This window comes from Numida meleagris, chromosome 2 (assembly GCF_002078875.1).
Source record: "Numida meleagris isolate 19003 breed g44 Domestic line chromosome 2, NumMel1.0, whole genome shotgun sequence".
NCBI classification, from domain to species: Eukaryota; Metazoa; Chordata; class Aves; order Galliformes; family Numididae; genus Numida; species Numida meleagris.
The window spans coordinates 4,769,111-4,786,208 of NC_034410.1; the positions used below are offsets into that span (position 1 = coordinate 4,769,111).

The 17,098-nt window shown below is 42.5% G+C and overlaps 1 protein-coding gene across 1 annotated transcript in view; it reads left to right on the forward strand.

The window, feature by feature from the left end:
* Positions 1-17,098, forward strand: part of LOC110394380 (sodium channel protein type 5 subunit alpha-like) — a 222,397-nt gene that overhangs the window by 118,818 nt on the left and 86,481 nt on the right. The window contains exons 13-16 of the mRNA XM_021388192.1: positions 1,092-1,224; positions 5,954-6,192; positions 10,575-10,748; positions 12,186-12,542. Coding sequence (XP_021243867.1) covers positions 1,092-1,224; positions 5,954-6,192; positions 10,575-10,748; positions 12,186-12,542 — 903 coding nt within the window. The remainder of the gene's footprint in view (positions 1-1,091; positions 1,225-5,953; positions 6,193-10,574; positions 10,749-12,185; positions 12,543-17,098) is intronic.

Genomic DNA, 17,098 nt, shown 5'->3' on the forward strand with positions numbered 1-17,098 from the left:
TCTACAGTGCATCTCTTTTGCCTATATTCGGTGTCTCACAGCCTGTACACTTGGAGGAGCAGGACAGAGCTGTTTAAACATTAATTTGAGGAACCATCTTTACTAGGAGGTCTGTCGGAGATAATAGAGTTGAACTTGGCTTTCCCAGATCCTTACAGCCCAAACATCTTTTCTTCTGCCTCTGGCAGAGCTAGAGGAGTAAAGCAAGTAGTAGTTGTCTCTGTGCAATGTGGGAACTTGTAATAATAAAAGTCTTACCATCTTGCTCTTTTGAGCTGTCAATACTAAGTATTAAATACAGTGTACCTATGGTTGAGCTGTGTTTCTTGTTGACTTCAGAAACCTAAGCCTTCAAAAAGCATAAAACTAACTTCAAATGAAATGTTAAATAAAATTTGGCAGTTCTGTTTGTCTTCTGGTATTGGAGTTGTCTGTGGAGTTTTTTTTTAAGCTTTTTCTTGAAAACAAGAAACCAAAATAGTTTGGTTTTTTTCTGATTTTGTTTTTGTTTGGAGGGGGGAAAAAAGGAAGCAGAGATTCTCCCCTAATTACGGAGCTTCAGAATCCATGACACCAAAGATCACCAGAATGAGAGAGTATTGTTCAGATCTGGCAGTGTTTCAGAACAAGAAAAACCGTATATTGAGGAGTAAGTTGGCTTGGCATGATATCAGAGACCTGTAATGGAGCTGTTACCAACACTCCTTTTTCCTCTTCTAGAAGTATAATTAAACAGTTAACACATTTCAGAAATAATGGTATAATTAATGTAATCAAGCAGGGCCTCTTTCACTAGGAAAGAGTGTGGTAAAGCAGCGCTGCTGTTTCTCTGGTGTCATAAATGCCCCTTTATTTTCATCTGCATCTTTCACCTGTTTATGCAGAGGTAAAGAACAAGGCCAAGTTTTTAAAATTGCTCAGTGCCATTTTCAAAAGCTGTACCCCAGCAGCACATGTCTAATTGGGAAAATGGTGAGGTTTGGACTTAGAGAAAAGACTGCTTTGCCAATTTTGAAAACACTGCCCCATGTCTGCCTTGTGTTTTTTTGCCCTGGTTTTACTCAGCTGACCTGATGTGTTCGTTTCAACAGACCTCTCTCTCAGATGAGGCCAGCAAGAAGCAGCTTTTAATGCCCCATCGCCCATCGCTGGACCACTCAGATGAACCCTTTCAGAGACAGAGGGCAGTGAGTGCTGTCAGCATCATCACCAGTGCCCTGGAAGGTAAGACGTCTTTGGTCTCCCTGCACAAAGCCAAGTGCTTGTTGGTTGGCAGGAAGAAATATTGCAACCCCTATAATACAGGCAATGCTTTAAAAGAAGGCTGTGTAAGCACTGTCTCACCCATAGACTTGTAAGAATCCTGACAAAATGCTGGCCTTATAATCAAAGTTGGATCTGATAACATTTTGTTTCCCCACGGCCTTTGATGCACAGAGGGCTAACCAAGATGAAGCGTAGTGGAGCATCAGACTGTGCATACATTTACAAGTATTATACCATCATAGAATGGTTTGGATTGGAAGAGACCTCAAAGCCCATCCAGTTTCACCCCCTGCCATGGACAGGGACACCTCCCACCAGCCCAGGTTGCTTACAGCCCCATCCAGGCCTGGTCTTGAGCACCTCCAGGGATGGGGCATCCACAGCTCTCTGGGCAGCCTGTGCCAGTGCCTCACCACCCTCTGAGTAAAGAATTTCTTCCTAACATATAATCTAAATCTAACCTAACTCATAGCAAGACGCCTCTTTTCTAGGAAAGGGTTTCTTACATCTCCTGTGTTGTAAATTGAGACCAAATAGGAGGTAACTAGTAAGAGCACAGGAGAATGTCTTTCAGGAAGGCAGAGTGGAACACAGGAATTTTTGGATTCTCCTGGAGGCTTATTCTTTGTGTTACTGATGAATAGGAAGGTAATGCAAGACTAGGTGATTTGTCTGGGAGATGTCTTATAGGAAGGGACAAGACCTGCCTCTTTGGAGACGTGGCCCAGCCTACAACCACAAAGCCCATCTTCTTCCTCAGCTTTTTACAACCTGTGCTTATGGTCAGCTGTATTCTGGTCAGAACAGATAAACATATATTTAAATAAATAAGGATTTGTATTCTTAATAGGTGCATAATCACTTTAGTATATGCCAGTATTCAGTATGATCTGCAAAGTTGTTTTTGTTTGTTTTCATTGGGGTTTTTTTTGCAGTTGACAATGTTAAGAATGCCTAAAATGCCTGAGCTGGACTCTTGCACATTCATTTAACAATACTTTCTATTAATTTTAATATTTTATCTCTGAAATAGTCCCCATCAAGTTTAGCGATGTACATTTTTTAGCCTCATATAGAAGAAATCCTTAACAAGGTTTTCCTAACTCCCAAAGTTTGATCTGTCATTGAAATCAAATACTTCTTAAAAAGAGGAACATCACATCAGAAGAAAAAAGTTTCACAGGCTTTAGGTATAATAATAATGTTTGGCTTGGAACAGCCAGACCAGAAATCCCCTCCCCCTTTTGTTGCTTGGTTTCTGCTCTCGACTCTTGGGAAGTCGTTGCTTCTCTTTTGTCCCCAGACATTGCAAAGTCTTGCAGTCAAGGAGGGACCTACTTTTTTTGTTTAAAAATAAGAGGGAAAATGCCTCCAATTCTATTTTTCCTTTTACAGTGTCTTCAAAAAAATATTCAGTGTACTGTGATTTTCAAAGGTTAGCTCTGGTGAGAAAGGATGTGGGTTCTTAAATGGTTTAAACCATTTTAATGCCACATCATTGCCAAAAGAGGACAGTCACACCTTCTTCCTTCCCTCTTCCTGCAGTTTGATTTGACTGCACAAAAAATTGATTTTCAGCTGGATCAGTGAGCAGAACCAGCTCACCCACAAGACACAGGAGCACGAAGGACAGAGGAACCATATGTAGCTGAGGGAGACAAAACAATCCGCTTCACCAACAACCTGGGCTTAAAAAAGCTTTGTTGCATGTAGAGTTTCAGGGAAGAAGCAGCACATCTGACATGTGCATTGTGAAGTTATCAAAATCAGTGAGAATGGAATACAGAGGGTTGGTTAGAAATGATTATGAGGAGTATACAGACAAATGTGTTCTTCTGGTTCTACCTGGAGAATTAAGTCCATTAGGAAGTGACTGCCTCGAAGTCTTTATTGCTTTCAGAGGTAGTTTTCAGAAAACAAACGCAAAATAAGGATTTTGCATTGAAATTGTTTGGGTTATGAATTCACATCATTTTAGGCTTTTCTCTCTAAACCCTGTGTTTGGAGGCTGGAAAGAGAGAATTATCTCTTGGGAGTAGTTCAGCTTCCCAGAGATCTCAGGGCAGTGCAGGTGTTTGTGCAAAATCTGTACATGTAGGACATCAACCAATATTTTGAAAATGTGCTAGAGGACACCTAACACTGCAGGTCTGTTGTCCAGTGAAGGAAAATGCACAGAGAACGAATCCTGGCTTGAGAGAGGAGGCTGTTTATGAACTGACTGAAATAACAGGCTTGGCTGAAGCTTTCCTGTTATCACCTCAGGTTCTAATTATATAGACTAAAACTGTTATACAGCATTCCATGCCCATAAAGGAATCAGAAAAGGAAAGCATTAAGCAATTCTGCTAATCATGATCATTCAGCCATTAACTGTCTTTTTTGGCTTTTCTTTTTCATCATTTAACACAAATTATACTTACAAAGCCATTTATCTTCTTTTGTGCTCAAATAAAATGAACATATAAAAGTTGCATTTTAAATAATACTTTAAAAGCACCTTTAAAAAGCACATCAGAGCTTTAGTACCATATTCAAACTGAGTGATGCACTCCCCTGATTTTCAGAAGAAATTGGATGCGTAATTCCTTTTTTGGATTAGACATCAAGAACAGAAATCCTATTGACGACCACTGATACTCTGGCTTTTAAAACAGAGTATCATTGGCTCTGGTTCTCATGAGGGATCTTCAAACACCCTGATATTTCCTGGAAAGAAAAACACTGCCAGGCCTACACAGTCCAGGAGGTTCCTGCAGGGCATGGAAGATAACTTGCTGATGCAGATGGTTGAGGAGACAACGAGGAGAGGTGTGCCTTGTTCTTACAAACAAGGAAGGACTGGTTGGGAATGTGAAGGCTGGGGGCAGCTTGGGATGCAGCAACCATGAGATAGTCAAGTTCAGTGTTTTATGTGGAAGAAACAAGGCAATAAGTAGGATGGCAGCCCTGGACTTCAGGAGAGCCAACTTTGACCTGGGAATCCCAGACCCTGGGGAGAAGAAAAGGGAGTCTGGGAAAAGGAAGATATCCCCTTGTTTGAGGAGGGTCTGGTCAGAGATTGTGTAGGCACACATGTCTGTGGACCCTGATAGGTTGCAACCATGAGTGCTGAGGGAGCTGGGAGAAGTGATTGCTAAGCCACTCTCTATCAAGTTTGAAGGGTTGTGGAGAATGGGAGAGGTGCCTGAGAACTGGAGGATAGCCAATGTCACTCCAGTCTTCAAAAAAGGCAAGGAGGAGCCAGGAAACCAGGCCAGTCAGCTTCACCTCTGTCCCTGGGAAGGTGATGAAACAACTTGTTCTGGATGCCATCTCCAACCAAGCGGAAGAGAAGAAGTTATCAGGAGTAGTCAGCATGGATTCACCAGGGGGAAATCATGCTCAACTGACGTGATAGCCTTCTATGATGTCATCACTGGTTGGTAGATGGGAGGAGAGCAGAGGATGTTGTGTACGTTGACTTCAGTGAAGATTTTGATGCTGTCTTCTACAACATCCTCATAGATAAGCTTAGGAAATGTGAGATAGAGGAGTGGACAGTGAGGTGGATTGAGAGCTGGCTAACTGGCAGAGCTCAGAGGATGGTGATCAGTAGTGCAGATTGTAGTTGGAGGCCTGTAACTACTAGTGTTTCCCAGGGGTCTGTGGTGGGTCAGGTCTTGTTTAACATCTTCATCAATTACCTGGATAGAATGCACCCTCAACAGTTATGCTGAGGAGAGCAAAATTGCTTTCAACAAGACCTAGACAGACTAGAGAGTCGGGTGGAGAGGAACCTGATGAGGTTCAACAAGAGCAAGGGCAGAGTCCTACACCTGAGGCGGAACAACCACGTGCATCAGTACAGGTTAGGGGCTGACCTGCTGGGAAGGAGCTCAGTGCTTATAAATATCTAAAGAATGGGAGTCAAGTGGATGAGACCAGACTCTTTTTGGTGGTGCCAAGCAACAGGTCAAGGGGCAATGGGCACAAACTGGAACACAGGAAGTTCCATATGAGTATGAGGAAAATATTCTTTATTGTGAGGGTGACAGAGCTCTGGAACAGGCTGCCCAGAGAGGTTGTGGACTCTATTTCTCTGGAGATATTTTAAACCTACCTGGACATTTTCCTGTGTGACCTGCTATAGGGAACTGCTCTAGCAGGGGGGTTGGTCTAGATGATCTCCAGAGGTCCTTTCCAAACCCTGCTATCCTGCAATCCTGTAAATCGGCCCTAAATACTGGATTTAAGCTCTTTTTCTCTTAAACACTTTAAAACTTACTACTTAAGATACTTGTAAAATGAGACCTGAGATTGAAAAAAAAAACCTATTCTCCAGTCTAAGTTAAATGAAAACAATTTATTCTTTTAAGCACTTGAACTTGCCAAACTGGAAAACTGAGTGCAGATCTGTGAGAAATACCAGGCTTTGCGTATTTTGTGTGAATCTTCCTTTTTGCTTGTGATTCTTTTGAAAGATTACTACTTTCGGAATAGGCTACTATCTGCTAAGTGCAATCAACTGGCAAAAAACCCAAAGTACATAATTTGCCTGTTAGGACAGAAATATTTTTGTCCTAAAGAAGAAAAAAATAGTTTGGGGTAATTCAAGAGCCTTCCTCTATGTTGTAAGTCATTTTAAATGTTTCCTTGTCATATAACTCAGTGTGCATTGACTGTTATTTTACTGCTTGTGACTTAGAGCTTGAGGAATCACACCAGAAATGTCCTCCGTGCTGGAACCACTTTGCTGTTAAATTTCTCATTTGGGATTGCTGCCCGTTTTGGCTTTTAATCAAGAAATTCGTCAAGTTTGTGGTAATGGACCCATTTACTGACCTCACCATCACCCTCTGCATTGTGCTGAACACCCTCTTCATGGCCTTGGAGCATTATAAGATGACGAAGGAGTTTGACCACATGCTTTACATAGGCAATTTGGTAAGTGAGTATAAAGGTGAAACACTGGTTGAGGAGTGTGTTTGCTGCTTTTTAAAGTTTTGGCTTAGGTCTTGGGAAGGTTCTCTTTTAATATGCTGTCAGCATTGCTTTGCTTATGTCATGTCAAGCAAGAGCACACTGTCACCTCTTCTGAGGATCCAGAGATCTGGTAATTCCAGGGGCAGTGTGGTACAATTTGTTAACCATGTGGGGTCACGAAATCTTGCAGTCACTACAAAATCAAGGCTTTCACTTTAATTGCCTTTCTCTTGAGTTTATGCTTAAAAGGTACCATGTTTTACAGATTTATAAATTAGTGTTTAAAAATCCTTTTAATTTCAGAAGAGTTTGTATTGGAAAAGGCACAGGACATCCAGCTATGACATGGTGGAACTGCCCTTAAAATCTAGTAGTACAAGCAAGATGTCCTGTAGGACCAGGAGAAGGTCTGGAGTACTCTGCAGTGTGGACCCTGCTAAGTTTGAATTTAAGAAGCTCAAAATGGAGATGAGAAAAGCCCTTTATTTCTATAAAAAAAAGATGGCCCTCAAGCTGGGATTCACCTTGCCCAACTTGGGATATTTGCAGCGTAGGAGTCTCTGTCGGAGCTGGTTGCATTTAAAGTCAGTGAAGAGAAATGGACAATTTTAAGGCACAATTAATTTGATGTTTTTAAGACATTTACTTTTGGATAAGGTGAACTGTGCCCTGTAGGCCACTGACTTCAGTGACCATCAACTGCAGATGGAACATGCAGAGACACTGCAGATGTCATGTCTGCATTGAGGTGCATCCTACGCTGGCAGGTTTAGGTGGGTAGTAACAATGATCAGAATTCTTGTACCAGCACCAGTACGCACAATACACGTCATGTTTTTTTCTTTTTTTTTTAAAATACGACTCCTTGTTATTCTTAGCTGCAGACCTCCTCAAGCAGATTGAAGTTCTCTCAGCCTGTGGAGCCAGTCCGCAGGTTTTCAGCTGCTGTGTCCTGGCAGATCTCCCTGTCGCTATGCTAGGAAAAATTAGGTGTCTCCTTTGATTGCTCCAAACCCACGCTCTACTCCTTTGTGGGAAGCAATAGATAAGCGTAGCTTGGAAAGTCACCCTGCAGGACTGCACCCAGCTCCTCTGTGCAGCCAGCCCACGTTGTGGGGATGTTGCTCAACCATTTGTGGCCTTCTCAGATGACTCCTCAGATGAAAAAAAAATCCTTTGGACCCAGCATCCGTGACAGCAGGTGGCAATGCTGCTGTCCCGCCCTCTGGCTGGTGAATGCGTCTGTTCCTTGCTCTGCTTTTGACAGAGCAGCTTCTCTCTTTGCCAGACCATGGGCAGCAAATCTCCAGCCCCTGGCAGCCCTCCTGCCCACAGGGCTCCCAACAGGGCTGATGGAAATGGAGACGACGAGCAGAGGGTGAGGGAAAATCGCAAAGGCAATTTTGTTGAATATTGCAAAGTTTTGCAAAAGATGGTGTGCTTCACCCTGAGCTTCTCAGCACTGCCTGAAGCTATTTTGATTTGTGTTAAAGTGTAAAATAAGCGAAACAGCCTGCTGCTTATGTTTTGGAGTAGGCTGCTGGCCCTGGGCTGCCCTTCCCCTTAGATGCCAGGATGGATGAGATGCTCCCCCCGCCAGATTTGCTAAACCCTCGCATAGCGGGAATGGTTGTGAGTAGAGCAGGTCAGGAGAAGGTAATTCCATTCTGTGGAGGATTTTGCAAAGTCATTTGTAATGAAAATTGAGCGTGTTTTTTGCAATTGGCCGTGTAAGGGATGGCAGCCCCAGCTCCAGGGCAGGCTGCCAGGTGCCTGCTTCCCCTAAGCCACCAAATGCCAGAGCCTCCTCTGCACCCACACTGAGCTCTGAGCTCCTGCCATCCCATCTAACCCTCTTTGAGTGATTACACCAATATTAGGTGGGGGAAGATATTAAAAAGGGCACATCTTTGGCATTTTTTCCTCCAAATAAGTGTTTCTGAAAGAAATGAGAGTGGGATGTGGATTTTCTATCTGTGAGAGTAGTTCTTCGTCTGCCTGCCAGGCACTGGAGATCTCCCACTCTGGTGGTGCCATCTCCATTGGGCAAGCGCGTGGTACTTGGTTCTTTTGGGCCCCTTTAGTTTTATCACTTACAGCAACCAACGTTTCTAAACGCCATCACAAGGCCGGACCAGCACACGTGCAGCTTGATGACATAGTGTAGATAGAGTGAGATTTTTCTCAATTTCAGTTTTTCTTTAGAAACGGAGATACCATTGTAGAGTAAGTGGAGAATTTATTTATTTATTTAAGAGAAAATCCTCCAAATCCCCACTGGCACTTCACAACCAGTGGGATGGCGAGTTCATAGAATCACCGAGGTTGGAAAAGACCTCTAAGATCATCCAGTCCAACCGTCCACCTACCACCAATATTTCCCCACTAAGCCATGTCCCTCAGTACAACATCTAAACATTTCTTGAACACCCCCAGGGTTGGTGACTCCACCATGTCCCTGGGCAGCCCGTTCCAGCGCCTGACCGCTCTCTTGGAGAACAGATTTTTCCTAACATCCAAACCGAATTTCCCCTGGCGCAACTTGAGGCCATCGTTACTCTTTTCCTTCCCAGCCCTTATCACCGCAGCATCCAGCTACTTGTATAAGCCCAGCAGCTGGGTACAAGGTGCTGGCAATTTGATGACTCCCGTTTGAAATTTGTCACTGGTGCACGTACACGACTCCTAATGCCTATAAGACGGCTCAGACATTTTTCTATCTTGCTATGACATTTCCTTCTCAGAAGGCTATTGATTAAAAAGATTCAGGCAAAGGAAGCGATCCTCCTGAGTCATTTCTTATCAAGGCAGTTATATAATGCAGGCAGTGTGGTGGTGTGGGTTTGCAGGCAGTCCCCTGGATATGATTTCACAGCCATCTAGTTTGGGCTGGTTCACTGTTCTTAGGGAAACTGGGGCATTCTGGTGGGAATCTCTGGTACCTCCAACCACCATGACTCAGAAATTGTGGGTCAGTTAGGAAACAGAGATGGACCACTGTGTTGGGTTCTTGGTATGGGACATTGATAGCATGGCAGTTCACACTGGCACAGTCTGAGGTACTCTTTCCTGATAAGGAGAATATATTTTACATAAGGAGCTGTGTAAAATGACTGTTTGGAAGAATCCAGCCATTTGGTCCTGAAGCATTACAGGGTAAAGTCAAACCTTCCTCAAATGCAAGATATGATCTTTTTCTTTTTTTAATTCCTTAACACCTTAACTATAGAGCCTTAACTTTTCCCTTCCACACCATGGTGAGTTTCTCTTATTTCTTCCTTAGAGCTGATCACTTTCTGGGATAGCTGTAGACGCTCAACTTATAGGAAGGAAAACATCTCTCCTTGAGTGTTTGTTACTGATATGTCAGTTCTGGAGTCCCCTCTTTTTGACCTACACAGTGCACTGATATTGACTCTTGTGTGGAAAACCATGTGCTTTGATGTAGAAGTGCAGCAGAGAATTTTTCAGAACATGAAGCTCTGTGCACTTCAGCAGGTACTTGGAATGAAAATAAAACTGTGTGAGTACAACATGATGCTCACATTTTCTCATTTTAAGCTGTCGTATTTCAGGTGGTACTTCAGGAGTGCATCTGAAAGGATAAGATTCAGTTCTCTCAGATGCTTTACAGGAATGGGTTAAAACTGAATTTGCTGTCAGCAGACTTCCTATGTCTTCTCCCCATGCCTCTTAGGCAATATTTATATGTTGTTTTAAAGAAATATGTTCCAATTAAAAGCTCCACTCTGTGACATTCGAACTGTGTCATAAATAAGCAATGCGTCTCCAAGATGCTGTGAGAAGAAATCTGCTGTGAGTATTTGTAAAATAAATAAATAAATAAATAAAAATAAGAGGGTTCAAATTAGGGTCTCTAATTGCCTTTGGTGCCAGGAAAGAATCTCAGAATGGCTGGAGGCTTGAGCTGGTATTGATAGTAATAACAAAATAGCAACGGATAATACAGCTGCTACGCTGCAGTCCAAATATCCCTTTAAAACTCCCACTCCATTCATTCAGGTTGCTCCACTGAAATAGATTTAACCTTTATAAAAGGCACCTTTACGCTTTCTTTTCTACCACTGAGAACATGCAGGCGACAGAAGGCGATGTAAGTGTCTGTCCCCATCAAGGGCTGAACCCAGACATCGCCGAGCATCGCTGCAAAGAGACCAGACAAAGCCGGAGCTGTAGCAGTGATAAAGAATCAAGCGTGAAAAATGACGTATTTGCTCGTAACTTGTTTTTGGCTTTCTGCTGCGTTCACCTGTGGCTGTGGAGACTGCGAAAAAGGAGGGAGGTGTGGAAAGCTGTTTTCACTTTGTATTTTCTTTCTGCAGGTCTTCACTGGGATTTTTACAGCAGAAATGATCTTCAAAGTAATTGCCCTTGACCCCTACTACTATTTTCAGCAGGGCTGGAACATTTTTGACAGCATAATTGTTATACTGAGCCTGATGGAACTGGGTTTATCCAGCATGGGAAACCTGTCTGTGTTACGCTCCTTTCGATTGGTAACGGTCTCATTCTGCTCTTACCCCTCTCCTTGCATTAAGTATAAGCTCTGAGATGAATGCAACGTTATTTCCTTAAAAATGCATCCAGTAATAAAGACTTTAACTGCTGCAAACCAGTGAACAGTACGTGAGACTAATTATATGAGCTGTGGGATAAATGGAATTGTTCCAGATTTACATCGGGGTAAATGAGAACATAATTTGATTCCTTCTAGCTGTGCCAGGTACTTGAGGTGCACTTTAAATGTTTGAGATGCAATTTGTAAGAAAAATCTGCGTTTTTATACCTGTACACCTGTTAGCACAACCAGCAGATAAATGATAGCCCCAAAAATGCAAGAGCTAGTGACATGTCTTTTTGGAAGTTGTTATTCCTAAATTATATTATAAACATGTCACCATTCTTTTAAATGTTGTCAAAAGAGAATGTCTTTGAATTATTCACAGAGTGATTTTTTTTGTCTAGAACTGATCAGCATAACACAGCATCTGTCTTTCACGGAACTCCTTAGCTGTCAGTTCCTTTGTTATGCATGGGATAGTGGCATTCGATTAATGAGAGACTGTCGGCATATTGGAACAGAAAAGTCGTTTCCTTGCCAGCCTGACATTTGTGTTGCACTTCATGTACCAGGATGTCCATGCTAATCATTCTGGCCATGATATGGCTTCAGAACTTGAAAGACCAGGAAAATAAGCCCTTATGGTTACATCTAGAGGAAGGATTTATTTTTTTTCTTTTTTTTTTTTCCCTTTCTGAAATTCTCTTTGCTGCTCAAAAATGCATTTTTTTTATCTGCTGCTGCTGTTTCCTGAGAGCCTCCTGTCAGGTTCTGAGCAGTGCCTCTTCAGTGGGGTTGAAATTAAACCTTTGGTTGGAAACACAGCACAAGGGCTAGGAGCCATTTGCATCCTTAAAACAGGTCTTTGGTGGGACATGAGCCGTGCCCAGCCTGCGTGATCCTTGGCACAGAGGTGGTTTTCAGCCTGGGACCTATCAGCTACCAGTATCAGGCTGAGGCTTGCGCTGAAAGACAGAGGAAATGCTTCTCCCATTGCAGGATCGAACCCTAAACCCTTTCCCCCCAGATGCTTGTCAGGCTGCTTAATTTGAGGAGGAAAAATAACGTAAAGGAAAATACTGAGACCTGAGATTTCCTCCTTCCATTCCCCTCAGTGATATCAGGGAACAGAGCTTCTCAAAGCACATCTGTCTAATGAAGCAGAGCACAGCCCCTGAACGCTTCATTCTCACCCAGGAAGCACCAGTGATATTTTATTAATAGACATAGTGAGGTTCACAGGAAGTGTGGCTAAAATCCCCTCGTACTGCGGCATTTAACGTGTTCCACGTTGTACCCACCTTAATAATTCATCAGCTGAAATGTCTGTTGCTTCTGTGAACTGACACTGTTGTCTGTGTTTTGTTCACAGCTGCGGGTCTTCAAATTGGCCAAGTCGTGGCCAACCTTAAATACGCTCATTAAAATCATCGGTAATTCCGTGGGCGCCCTCGGGAACCTCACCCTTGTGCTGGCAATCATCGTCTTTATTTTTGCCGTGGTAGGAATGCAGCTTTTTGGGAAAAGCTACCTGGACAATGTTAAGAAGATAAGCACAACTGGCAATTTGCCACGGTGGCACATGAACGATTTCTTCCATTCGTTCCTCATCATCTTCCGAATCCTGTGCGGGGAGTGGATCGAGACCATGTGGGACTGCATGGAAGTAGCTGGGCAGCCCCTGTGCCTTCTTGTCTTCTTGTTGGTCATGGTGATAGGAAACCTGGTGGTGAGTTGTCCGGATGGTTTCTTCTCCCTTTCCTGCTGGGTGTGTGGAAATGGATGTCTTTTAATCCAGAAAGTGCAAAACTTGTGTTGCTTCAAGGGTTTATTTTGCTGAACCGAAGTCTCACCCAGAGGCATGTGTTCATATCCCAAGTCCGAAAGGGTTGTCACTGCATTGCTAATTGGGAATGGAGGCTTAATGTCTTTGCAGAAGGACAGGTAATGTTTTAGTGGAAGAAAAGTCACATAGGCTTGTTATAATGATTTTATTCCTTAAGGCATTGGTGGGACTTAAGAGATTCAAGATCTCTTTTCAGGAGTGAATATCACCTTAACTGTCACTGTAACGGGAGATATTTTTATTTCTGTTCATTTTCAGTCCAGAACAGGTGAGCCTTACAGCTAGCGCAGTGTCTTTGAGAGGAGTTTCACATGTGTTTAGCTGGCGTGTTCTAGGAAGCTGCAGGTTATGTTTACAGTTAAGTCACTTGCTCATTGCTTTTTTAATAGACCATCCCATAAGCTTGGCTTACATAAGCTCTGAACCTATTAAGGCTGAATTGTATTTCCCTGTTGACATCTTACGGAGCGCTTTGCTGGCTTGCAGTCATTGTGGAAATGTTTCACCCGTTCAGCTTACAGAGCATCTTTGACATTGTGGCTCTAATGGGCTTACTGTTTATGTAGTGAGCTGTTTAATAGTGGATGCAGCCATAAAAATGTTGGGCTTCACTACGGACTGCTTTTAGTGGTTGTTTTGCTTTTAAGTACCCACTGTTTGCTTCTCAGTTGCTGGGATAGTAAACTTCTTAAGGAGCTTATAAAAGAAATGAGCTTACTTATTGTGTTTACATTAATTAAAATTTTAATAATTAGATTTTCACTGAAAATCTTGATTTCAAGAGAAAGGTACAATTTATAGATGCTGATATAAATCAAAAGGTTAGGCTATGATCACGCAGAAAGTGGTAGGATTTCTCTTTGCCTTAACTTTAACTTTCTACCATGTTTTTCTGTGAGCTTTCTGTGATTAGATGATTTGGGACAAGTTATGACTTTCTGCATATTTTTCCGGGGAGTTCAGCCTAGATTCAGAAAAGCTCCTCCTACTGTTAGTCAATGGATTCTGTGTTTGTATTGATATATGAAAATACTACCTTGGAAATTCTGGGGAAAATGTTAACATTTGAAATATTAACGGATTTCTCAGTGAATCTGCAACATCTTATTCCCTTAGATATTAAAACTCATGAGATTGCATAGGGATTGTTAAATGTAAAATCCAGTTCAGAGGAGACTGTATGAACAGTATCCGCACGTATTTAAACTTTCATGCTCAGAAAAGACTGTTCCAGATGTACAACCAGATATTGAAGACCTCTGTCAGCATGAGTAATCTGAAGTTACTGGTCAGCTGAAAACAAAAGTGCCAGCTTCATGCTCTTCAGCCATCAGTTCTGTATGCTTGCAGCAAAGACTGGGGAATAGGAGTGATTATTGTATGTAGAGCTCCCAGGGTGAAAAAAAAAAAAAAAAAGATGATCCATAGGTGTGATAGTGTGATAGTACCAGGCAAATGGGAAAAGAACAACAGGTTCTGGATCATGAGGCTCATTCCATGCCAAGCATATGGAGATTTGGTGATGTTAATTAGCAGGTAGAAAGAAGGTTCTTCTCTCCCACAATTTTATCAAAAGTTAGTTTCTTCAGTGAGAGTGGATTGAGTTCACAAACTCACTCATGTGCTGAAGAACATCAGACAAAAGTTCAGCTAGGCAAAAAGCTCTAATAACTCTTTAAAATAAGAAGACTAGCTCTGGCTGCAGACTGGGGTGGGAAGAGTTACAAGCACTGTGATTCTGTGATACGCTCAGTGCTTTGGTCTGCAGGTCTTATCGAGCCTCACTAACATAAATTCAAAGGAATGGTGGAAGAAAAGCATGGAAAATTAGTTAAGTGCCCTGGGCAACTTCATGTTATAGAGCAGTCAAGCTGCTGAAAGGAATTTTAGTAATTCTTAAGTCTTTGGTTGGTATTCATATATCCCGAAAATGCCTTGCACTGTGCCAGTGCTATGTGAAACTATGTGCACTGCCAGTCAGCTGATATTTGAGTCATCCTCAAAGAACTAAACCTTAGAGCATAGTTGGGGAATTACGTGCTGTGTGACTGCCTCCTGCACAGCAGTACTGTGCTGCTATCATCTGACGGCGTTTTTAGAGTCAAGGAAGCTACTTTGGAAGGGAAAGCCAAACCAGAGGAATGATAAAGTAGGCTCTCTCTCATGTATAAGGACTTCTGAAATTGCTAACTGAATAATTACGGTTACAGTTAAGACTTAACATATTTCCTGTGTACATTTGTGTTCCTGAGTTTCATAACGCAAATAACTGAGACAGGAGTTACTAAAACAGCGGAGGGTAATTTGGGTAACGAGGCAGTCCTTGCTTCCCTGCTCTGCTGGGTCAGCCAGTGTCAGAGCTGAGGGTGACAGCAGCCGCTTCTCAGGGGACAAGTGCCTGCAGTGGGGACTGCTGCTGCACTAATGACATGCATGAATAAAGTTGACACTCCAATCACAGAAGGAACAACCTTCCAACCTCTTTGCGAGAGTCTGACGCATGATGGCCAAGCCACTTCTTCATTCTTGTCCGTGCTGCTTGGATGAAGTGAGATTTCTACCAGCTTCTTCCAGCATGGTACAAAATAAAGCCTATGCTTTGAGTCATAAGCATGCCAGGATGTATGGTCTGTCACAAGAGAAGATGGTCAGGTTTTCACTGGGAGGAAAGTTGAAATAAGAGGTTGAAAATGCTCTTTGTCATTGGTCACAGGCATTTCTTTTGTCCAATATCAACATTGTTCACCCAGAAAAATACTGACAACCTTTTCTGAGAACTCAAAGATAGAAAGCATCACAAATTTCTACGGTGCCCAGCTATCCTGCAGGAAGAATTGCCTAACTGTCATCATTGAATTAATATATGATGCATGAAACAGAAACTGTAAGGTCACTCCACCCTGTTTAAGAATTTATGTTTTCATAGAATCATGGAGTCACAGAATCAGAGAGTGATTAAGGTTGGACAAAACCACTAAGATCATCTAGTCCAACCATCAACCCATCACCACCATGCCCACTAAACCATGTCCATTAGGTGCCACATCTACCCTTTTAAGTAGCTTATCAACAGGGAACCTTTGAGAGGATATAAAGATATACTTATTGGTCACTGTCAGCATCTACATCGAAGATAACTACTGAGACCTATCTCTGCAGTCAGATCTGGTCAACGAAGTCCATGAAGTCATAAAATATCTTACCCAAAGATAAGTCTAAGCTGTCGGATTAAACAGACCTCAAAAATGCCTATTTCTGTCCCACTACCTCAGCTGTAGACACCCACGTGTATTTATCATTGGTTAATTGAGCGAACAACATACTGCACTCATTAGAGGGCTAAATGAGATTCTAATATGTATAAGGAAAGGTAATTACAGAGGAGAAAGGAGAGTATCCATGCTGTTGTGCAGTGTTCTGCAGTACTGGATGTGCAATGTATTCCTTTTGTGACTGATGCTCAAGAGAGATTAAGCCAAACTAGGAAAAGCAAAGAAATGCTAATTTGATGAGGAGAATGCAAAGTAGACAGGGAGGAGAGCTGTGCAGGTAACAAGAAAGAGCTCTCATCCCAGTACAGAGGAGAATAAATCACCCTTAGGTGCCCTTAGAAAAGGAGAGCTCAGACTATCAATGCAGTGAGGTTGTCTAGGAAGACAGCTAGCCCCAAACCAGCAGCCTGTGAGACGGAACTTGATTCATTTCTGAAGGAAGCAGCACAACAGCCCACATCAGAAGGGGTCTTGCCTTGGTGACCCAAGAGGACCTTCCAGTCCTGTTTTCCCATGATAATTTGAGCGCTTGTCAGCAGAGCTGCTCAGCGTGATTTGGATGAGATTTGAAGTGGCTTGCTTTAGTTAAACCCAATAGAAACTTGTCATTAAAAAAATCAGATGCCCTGGAGCCTGTCTTTTTATACCACTTTCACATCTTTGGAAGCCTTGATGGAATCCTTTCTGTTTTGACACGGCCTATGACTGTGATACACAGAAAAACAGAAATGTCACATTCTTGGAAAATAGAATTTTTTCCTTCCCTGCATTCTTTCACTAAAGTCAGTATGGGATGGTTCCTTGAAGAGGTATTCTAGGAAAGTGCTGCTAAACATCCATCAGATTAAAGTCTGTTGATTCTTAAACAGAGTAGATGCCAAAATATCTCAGATCTCATTAACCATTTCATTCTCTAATGCCCAAAATCTGCTGATAAAATGGCACATCAACAAAGCAGTTCTGACAGAGCGCTCTCTGCAGAGTCAGGTCTCTGCATCAAGGCAAGAGAGTATGAAATCTAGGTACAAGGAATGCGAAGAAATGGTAATTTCTTAGTATTCTGACTTCAGTGTGTCTTTCCACAACAGTCTCCCTTCCTAACACTGAGAGATTGTCCTGAGCACCACCAGTGTAACTTGGAAGGGAACAAATACCCTAGAATGAGAA